Below are 8,608 nucleotides of genomic sequence, written 5' to 3'. Positions count from 1 at the left end.
ACCCTCCGCTCAGCCGCACAGAGGAGGCTGCAACCCCCTTACCTGATGTATCCCACCTGAGGCCGGTGCTGCAGGAACCAGCGGTAAGAGGTCTTGTCCTTCCAGCCCGAGTTGCGAGGGTCTTTCCACAGCAGCTTGACCTGGTCCGTGGTGTCCCCGGTGTGCCAGAGGGAATTGCGGAGGTACTCTCCCGGGCCTGTCTTGGATTTCACCGCCTAACGCAGAGGAGAGACCGGTCAGCCGGGCGGGTGGAGGGCGGACGGACCCTGCTCTACCTGCCCCAGCAGCGGAGCCGAGAAGGCAGCAAAAATCCCCCAGAGAATCTTTTTCCAATGGCTTCTTTACCTTTAACTGAATTCCGGGTTCTGCTACTGCTCGGAAGGGGTTGGCCTGCCAGTAGGTCTGCTCCATCTGCTTCCACATGACCACGTAAAAGCTGGAACTGTCCTGGTAGCCAAATATGAAGCCAGCGTAATCGTCATCCGTGGCAGTGTTGACATGGAATGTGCCCTCGAAATCCACTCCGTTGAATGCCGTGTAACCTGTCATCAGGAGGAAAACAATTATTTCAGGGCAAAACGTAGATCCGTTTCTTTCTGGGTTCACGTGAGGTAGGTGGATTTTGCTAAGCCAGATCTGAAGACTCTGCCTGCCACAGAAAGTGTTTTCTCAGGAGGCAGATGGAATCGTTAATTAGTGTCTCAGATACTGGCAAAAGCTGCACCAGAATCATGGAATGGTTTGGGTGGGAAGGACCTTAAAGCCCCCCCGGTCCCACCCCCTGCCATGGGCAGGGACCCCTTCCATAGCCCAGGTTGCTCCAAGCCTCATCCAGCCTGGCCTTGGACACTCCCAGGGATGGGGCATCCACAGCTTCTCGTTAAGTGCTTAATGAGCGCTACTTTTCCAACGGGCCAAAAGCAAATGCCTCACCTACAGCCAGGCCAGGATCGCTGTTCATGGTCTGCACGATCTCCATGCCCTGGGAAGGACGAACGTTGACTCGTTAGTACGGTCCCAAACATGCGAACGGCACTCTCGTCGAGCCGTCGCCTACCTGGTTGAGGACAATCCAGTTGGGGTCGATCTGTGCGTCACCTTCAGGGTCCAGGACAACCGTCTGGAAGGCCCTGAAGTCGGTGAGCGTCACTTCTGCGTTCTCGGGGCACACGTCGATCCTGTCGATCACCATGTCTCTGTCGAAGTCGTCTTCGCAAAGGTTTCCCACTCCGTCACCTGAGCAGGGTGGAAGGAAAGGAAGAGCAGGGTCTCACTAACCTCCCCTGCCGCGTGCACCCGGGTGTTGCTCGGCCGGCTTTGGGCTAGCAGAGGGGAAGGTAGCCGTGTCTGCGCGAGGCCGAGAGGCGCTCAGCGCTGGGACGCTCTGCCTTCACGGCCAGAGAAACCCCGAGGCTTCTGCTGCTTGCAGAGGTGCTGTGAACCCCAGACTCTGGCAGAGAACTTCCCCCAAATCTGACCCTGAGGGCGGGGTTCTCCGAGACCTGAAGATGACGTAGGACTGTCTCAAGTCGGTACTGAGGGGATCTTAGCTCCTGTCTCTCTCCAGAGGCCAAACTGATCCGCACTGGTCACCAGGAACGGGCGGCCCTCGGGCAGAGCTAACGCGCATCCGCTTCCCTCACCGTCCGAGTCTTCTTGGCCAGGGTTAGGGACAAGCCGACAGTTGTCGGGGCCCGGAGGTTTCTCATCTGGAATCCCATCGTCGTCGTCGTCGTCGTCGCATTCATCCCCCAGCCCGTCGTTGTCCGTGTCCACCTGGGAGCTGTTGGGCACTGTGGGGCAGTTGTCCCGGGAATCTTGGTGGCCGTCCCCATCGCTGGGGGAGGAAATCACAGGAAAAGGTTATCCACCGACCTGTGCTTTTAACGTAGGCATGCAGCCCTTTCCTGGGAGCTGGGATCCCCGACGGATCCTCAGCGGGAGCAGAGAGGTTGCCTTGGGAAGTCTTAAGCTCTTGGTTACACCAGTGGTGGAGCAGAAAGCAGCTACCGACGAGCAAGCCTGTCGGCAAGTTCCGCTAGCCCTCCACTGGCAAGGGGTTCCTGAGGTCTGAAGGAAATTCCTCTGTCTTTTTACGGGATAAGGCCAAGCCAGGTTGTGAGGGAGTCGCCCACACCTGCCTTTTTCTCCCTCCGTCCCCAAGATTCCACGCAGCCTACGTATCATTTTTGCAGGAAGCTCTCACCTGTCCTGGTTGGTGTCGCAGACATCTCCCACTAGGTCATGATCCGTATCTTTCTAGTAAAATAAACAGGAATAATTAAAACTTTCTGTAGACCACAAAGAGCATTAGGCAAGGAAGAGAGTGCCACGGCCGTTCTGGTCGAAACCAGAGCTGCCAGCAGTGGGAGGGTTCCTTCCAGGGTGTTTCCAGGCCGCCCTCACCTACTCTTCTCACCCCAGGACGCTTTATCTCGAGGGGCCGTACTTCGGGCATGGGGTGTTACCGGGGGGGCACACCTTGGGCAGGTGGTACGAGCCCCAGCTCGAGGAAGAAAAAGGAACCCGTGAGAGTGCATCACGTACCTGGTCTGGGTTACTGACTGTCGGGCAGCTGTCACACACGTCTCCTACTCCATCACCGTCGCCGTCTCTCTGGTCAGGGTTAGGGACCCGTTTACAGTTGTCCGTTGGGTTTCTGATCCCTGTGAAACGTGCAAAGTGGACCCATCAAGGCAAGAGGGCTACTCAGGTCTCTGCAGCAGGATCTCGCGGGTGTAAGAGATGGTAAAAATCATGTAATAAAGCAACAATTTCCGTCTCTGTATACCTTTTACACGCTTTTAATTTAAGCTACAGCAGCCATGGAAGAGATCAGCAGCAACTGATCTCAAAACACAGGGCAGACTGCATCCTGATGGATGTCTGGGCAGGTTATTGCCCAGGATCCGGAAGGGAAATGTCTTTAGCTGCATTCCTTAGGGAAAGCCAACGAACTGAAGAACATGGCTCCAGAGTGGCATCCTGTCTGTGCCAAGCGAGTGGCCAAGAGGATGAAGATGGAGCCGTCTGCGGTTCCCTAAACCACGACAGAGCCTTTTTCCTCTAAAACAGATGTCTAGGTAATTATAAGTCAAGGTTAATCTTGGTTGTTTGCCATGGAAGAATTAGACAGTGCCTTTTCACGGCCCGAGACAGGACAGGAACAATATAATTGGCAACCTGTATGACTTCGCTTCCCACTTCTCTGCATTTACCTACTACACCAGCAAATCCTGCCAGCAGGGAGCTGCTTGGCAGGATGGAGCCAGACCCAAACAGCACTGGATGCAGTGGAAATCCTCTGTAAATAAATACGTACGTCTCAGGCCAGCAGCAGTTGTGATTTCTGGCTTCTGACAGCAGGCTTTGTGCAAACACAGCATCATTAGCACATAGACTGTTCTTGAAGCAAGCCAGGGATTTTTCCCCCCAGAAGACAGCCCGGACACGTACTGCCTTCAGCCAGGAGCTGCTAACACCTTGGGTATTCCCATACTTCTTCACAAGTTTAAACTGCAGCACAAAGTAGTGTCCTTGTCTGGACTGAGACCAGTTTGCAGGGTACATGCTTCTTTCTTAAGTCTGACAGGGGTTTGACGTGACTGTGCGCACTGAGTGCTAACACCAATTGCAGTCATCCTCCTGAAAATTGATTGTTCAGCCCTGGAGGAGCTGAACTGTGAAGGATGCTGGCTTGACTGCTCATCACGAGAACCGAGCGGTGCTTCATCTCATCAGAAATGAGGGCTGCTCCTGGAGAGCTCAGGCCTCTGGAGGCTGGTACCTGCTGCGAGGCCTGCAGCTACGTGCTGAACAGCTTTCTGGGTCTTAGCTCAGGATGTCTGCACCTCGCTGAGGACGCCCTCCAGCTGCTCTTACCATCTCCATCCATGTCATCGTCACACTCGTCTCCCTTCCCGTCACCGTCGATGTCCCGTTGATCATTGTTCTTCACTTGGCGACAGTTGTCACAGGCGTCACCGAAGTTGTCCTTGTCCGCGTTGCGCTGGTCTGCGTTGCGCGTGTACACGCAGTTGTCCTGCGGGAGAGCGAGGGACCGGCTGAGGGGAGACGATTGGCACCGCAAAGACAGACAAACGCTCTGCGCTACGTGACCAGCTGCTCTGAGAAGCCCGGCAGCCGCGCTGGGTTTCCTCGAGTCAGGCCCGTCACTCCTGTTCAGGGAATACCAGTAGCACCTGGAAACATCTCCAACCAGTGTCTGACCAAGAGAGAGAGAGTCCCCAACTCCCAGGGGACCGTGACTTGTAAAGTCCCCTCAGTGCCGTGATATTCCCTCCTGTCTGCCCATTTTTAGTGTCTTCAGACCGTGCAGGTTAAAGGAAACACTGCGTGCTGCGACCTGCAGGGCCTCTAAATTCACATTAAAGACGTCGGAGGTTGCTTGGCGGGACCTCTGGGTACATTTAGGCATGGCAAGGCTTAAGCATTAGAATTCAAACCTCAGCGTTTAATATCCCGTCTCCGTCAGCATCATCGTCGCAAGCATCTCCAATTCCATCCCTGTCCGCATCCTCCTGGCCAGAGTTGGGGACGGTCACGCAGTTATCCTGAAAGGAAAGCAACAAAGGGTGGGTTAGCAAGCCGTGCGTGTTGTTTGCCCCGAGTTCTGGAGGTTGGGCAGGGTCTCGCCAGCCCCCAAGGCTTGCCCTGACATCAGCCTGGCCCAGCTGCGGTTTGGCATTCCTCTGATCCGCCGTTCCCAGCTGAATGTGGGACTGCTGCCCCTTACCTTGCGGCATTTTTTGTCAGAGCAGCGTTGCTTCTCGTCAGGGACTCCGTCGATGTCCGTATCCTTCCCACAGACGTAGCCGTTCCCTGCCCACCCCACGAGGCACTGCAAGACAGCAGATAAACAAACTGAGGCTGCCGCCGAGTTCCCTGATGGCCGTGTGCCTCCAAAATTGAAGGTTTAACACAAGATCCAGCCCAAAGCGTTGCAAATCCAGGTACACGATGCTCTACAGGAAAAACATTGTCTGGAAGAAACAGGCTGTAAAGAGCATTTTAAATAGCTCAGATGCACACTCTCTGCTCGTTCCCGAGGAAGGCAGATGCAGCAGCCAAACTTGGCTCCTGCAAGTTGCTGATCGGTGCTTCTCCCTGCGTTCCAGGCTCCGTGACTGACAAATGTGTCGTGCTTCGGGCCAAAAACCCCCGAACACGAGGGAGGTGAGGTGTCAGGGGCAGTCCAGAGAGCATGGAGAGGCGGCCGTAGCCCCAGTGCTGAAGGAGCAGTCTGTGCCGGGAAGGCACGCTCTCCAGGAGAGGGCAGTGGCAGACCCAGGAGAGCAAGCACAGTGCAAGGGAAACGGGAGCGAGCAGATCCCAGTTCCAGGGGGATTTGGACCTTACCACGCAGGAGAGGGACCCGTCGCGCTCCACGATGCACTGTGCTTTCTCATGGCACGGACTGATCTCCCCGTTGGGGCAGCGTCTCACTGTCTGGCTCTTGCAGCCGGTGACTTGATCCCCAACAAAGCCGGGTTTACAAGCCCCGCACTTGTAGGATCCCTGCGAGGAAAAGCGAGAGGGAATCAACCACGAGTCGTGGCAAACCTTGGCTGTAGCCTTCCTCGTCAGCTAGATCACCGCAGCGACCAGAGGCCCCGGAGCCTGGGAAGAGAGATCCCCATGAGGCTTCCCAGTAATAGTTACCCGTGTATTGATGCAGATGGAGTTTGGGACACAATTTCTGGCGGCGCCTGTCTCACATTCGTTGATGTCAGTGCAAATACACAATTTCTGGCGGCGCCTGTCTCGCATTCGTTGATGTCAGTGCAAACCTGCCCAGGAAGGACAAAACAGACATTATTTCACTCTTAAGCAGGTACCGCACCAGATTACAGAGTTAGGGATTCACTAGAGGCAGAAGCAAAGCCCCTGACACACTTCACTAGGACCCACAGCTCGAAGTTTTCCTTCGGACAAGCTTGAGCCAGACCCCAGCAATACTTCTGACCCCAGGTAAACTGTTCACCCTCTAGAGTCACCAGAGATTTTAGCCTGGCAAAACAGCTTAGCTCAGAGCTGAGCTGGCAGAGCATCCCCTTACTGTGAAAGGGTAGAAGAGAGTCAGTGGAGCAGGAAGGTCAAAGACTGCGTCCTGTGACCAGCCAGCAGCTCTCTAAATAACACAGGCCACGTGCCACTCCTGCTTTTGGCGACAGAGTCGTACAGACCACGCTAAGATAGGTGGGTTGGTTTTTTAAATCTGTCTGTGGCTGCCAGGGAAGGGGGGAGGGCAGTAGCTGCATCAGCTCTTCTGGTACTTGCACGAAGGATTCCCCGCGCTGGCTTCGCAGCCACAAAGGTGTCAGGGACATTCTGTGCAGCGTAAGTTCAGCAGAGGGGTGTGAGGATCAGAGAGCTGATGTGCCAGCATCCTCAGCAAGGCTCTCCTCTCACTGCATCCGTCTTCCCGCCAACGCAACACCATCATCTTGCATTTCCTTCCCATTTCTTGGAAGGCTCCAAGACCTTTGCATTACGATTATGGAGGGGAAATAGTTAATGGCTCAGAAGGAGACGTTTCTGGGTCTTACCTGTTTGTTGGCCCTGGCGTAAGCTAGCCCAACCCCTTCGACCATCTGCCCCGTGAAGCCGGGAGGGCACGGATCGCAGCGGAACCCGGGGGCGGTGTTAATGCACTGGACCTTCGGGAAGCAGGGGTTCGCGTTGCACTGCAAAGGAGAAGGAGGTTGGGCAGAACCGTGAGGCAGGCTTGCCCAAGGCCAGCTGTGAGGGCAGCGCTCAAGGCAGGCCTTGCTGGGTGAGGTCCAGCTATTGTGTTTGTAAGGAAGAAAACAAAAATGCTTAGGAGTTCCTGGCTTTCCTTGCAAGTGGAAAACGCAGCTTCCCCATCTCAGTTGTTCTCCCAAGTTCCTATATGTACAGACAAGTAAAACAAATCGACTTTCAGGACTAATTCTTCTTAGGTGACATCAATTGCCCAGGCAAAGCGCTGGCTTCACTTCACGCTTTCCTTCCTGGCAGTCTCTGAATCCAGAGAGCTGGATAATTTCTTACAATGGTTTTGAAAGACAAGAACAGTCGTTTGTTTACTGCTCTGGGAAGCAACTGTCTTTCCAAAGTTGCTATTAATGCTTGCTTTATTTTCTCCACAACATCATTATTTGTCCCGAGTTCTTAGGCTCTGTGCTGGCAGATGCATTAGGTGAAAACAGCGGTTCCTGCGTTTTGGTGACTAACAGATTATCAGTCTCCAAATCATCGAGCCTTTTGACCTCCGTAGGTTTTTAAGCTGAAACGCTCTAGGGGTGATACGGCTTTGCAAGCCCCTTAGAGCTGCGTGGTGGACTAATCAGCGAGCACAGGATTCTGTGGTTTGGGAACCAGAGAACTCAGGAGTCTTATGGACATGCAAAATTAATGGTTGAGTAAAGCCCCGACACACACGGAGTAAGCTTGATGGAACGCCACACTTTCTAATAAAAAATTTAACCTATCTGCCCAGCAAGGTTTGATTTAAAGGCAGAAGTAAAGCCACAGGAGTAGCGTGGTAGGATTTACTGCATGAAGGACTATTTGGGAAGCATTTGGTTCTGTTCCACACATCATAAATCTTATCTCTAACAACTCATCAGCCATTAGCTCTGAAGACTGTAAGACCAAACGGGAGCGTTCTGGTCTTCCAAACTCACCTTCCTTTGCGGCACAAACCAAAAGATTTATCTGGTTTGAGCCTGTGTATCTTTTAAAAAGAAATGCCTAGCTGGACCGGCTATAAAACCAACATGGGACAGAGCTTGAGGGAGGGTGAGATACAGACTGAGTTCCAGCGAAATGATGTCTCTGTTGAACTTCAGCTCCCGAGGGAATGGCAAGACTTCTCTTTATAACCACAAGGCAAACCTGCAACACCCCGAGAAGAGTCAGGCAGTTCTGTAACTTCCAGCCTGTCCCACTTGGTTTTTACCTCATTGATGTCCGTGCACTGGGACCCGTTGCCGGAATAACCCGGGGGACAGGGTCCGCAGCGGAAGCCAGTGCTGGTCTCAGTGCAGGCCACTCCAGGGAAGCAGGGGTTTGGGAGGCATCTGTTAAACTGTGTCACGGTGATGACGGGGCCCGTCACCTCAGTGGTGCGCATGCCTGGAGGACAAGAGGAACATTAGGAACAGCGCTGTCCCTGCCAGAGGCTCATCAGGAGATCCCGAGATCTCAGAAGGTACCGGCGTGCCTCGCACCCAGGACATTTCCCTGCATCCCTGCATGAGCACCTGAAGCTCTGTAAAAGGGGAAAAATGAAGCCAGAAGCAGCAGCTTGGCAGATTTGCAAGTCACAGCAGACAAAAAAATGAATAAGCCCCCCCCGAAGTCTTAGTTCACGGCCCACAGCTCTCATCGTACCGCTCTCCTTATTGGTGCAATGGCCTTGCTTTTGGAGTTCCGAGAGATCGGTGCTCTCCCTGGTCCCTCTACCAGTTGTTTCATGGACTCGGGCGCCTGCCTGAAGCAGGAGCCACACAGCACAGGCTTAAATCTGGGAAGCACTGTGGAAGGTCGTCGGCCACAACCTCCGCTGCAGAAGGCAGGCGTGTTAAACAGGTCAGCTTGGCCT

General features: G+C 54.1%; 1 protein-coding gene across 1 annotated transcript in view; it reads right to left on the bottom strand.

Annotated features, from left to right (window-relative positions):
• Positions 1-38: 38 nt before the first annotated feature.
• Positions 39-8,608, bottom strand: part of COMP (cartilage oligomeric matrix protein) — a 14,902-nt gene continuing 6,332 nt past the window's right edge. Inside the window, exons 4-17 of the mRNA XM_010148567.1 lie at positions 7,964-8,139; positions 6,570-6,707; positions 5,683-5,769; positions 5,380-5,538; positions 4,757-4,861; positions 4,467-4,574; positions 3,883-4,042; positions 2,548-2,666; positions 2,207-2,259; positions 1,644-1,837; positions 1,058-1,236; positions 934-982; positions 346-542; positions 39-215 (exon numbers count right to left, since the gene is read on the bottom strand). Of these exons, the coding sequence (XP_010146869.1) occupies positions 39-215; positions 346-542; positions 934-982; positions 1,058-1,236; positions 1,644-1,837; positions 2,207-2,259; positions 2,548-2,666; positions 3,883-4,042; positions 4,467-4,574; positions 4,757-4,861; positions 5,380-5,538; positions 5,683-5,769; positions 6,570-6,707; positions 7,964-8,139 (1,901 nt within the window). The remainder of the gene's footprint in view (positions 216-345; positions 543-933; positions 983-1,057; positions 1,237-1,643; positions 1,838-2,206; positions 2,260-2,547; positions 2,667-3,882; positions 4,043-4,466; positions 4,575-4,756; positions 4,862-5,379; positions 5,539-5,682; positions 5,770-6,569; positions 6,708-7,963; positions 8,140-8,608) is intronic.

The sequence above is a fragment of the Eurypyga helias genome, unplaced genomic scaffold (assembly GCF_000690775.1).
Source record: "Eurypyga helias isolate BGI_N326 unplaced genomic scaffold, ASM69077v1 scaffold15760, whole genome shotgun sequence".
NCBI classification, from domain to species: Eukaryota; Metazoa; Chordata; class Aves; order Eurypygiformes; family Eurypygidae; genus Eurypyga; species Eurypyga helias.
Note: the sequence above shows the minus strand (reverse complement) of the source record. Positions and strands in the feature narration are given on the sequence as shown.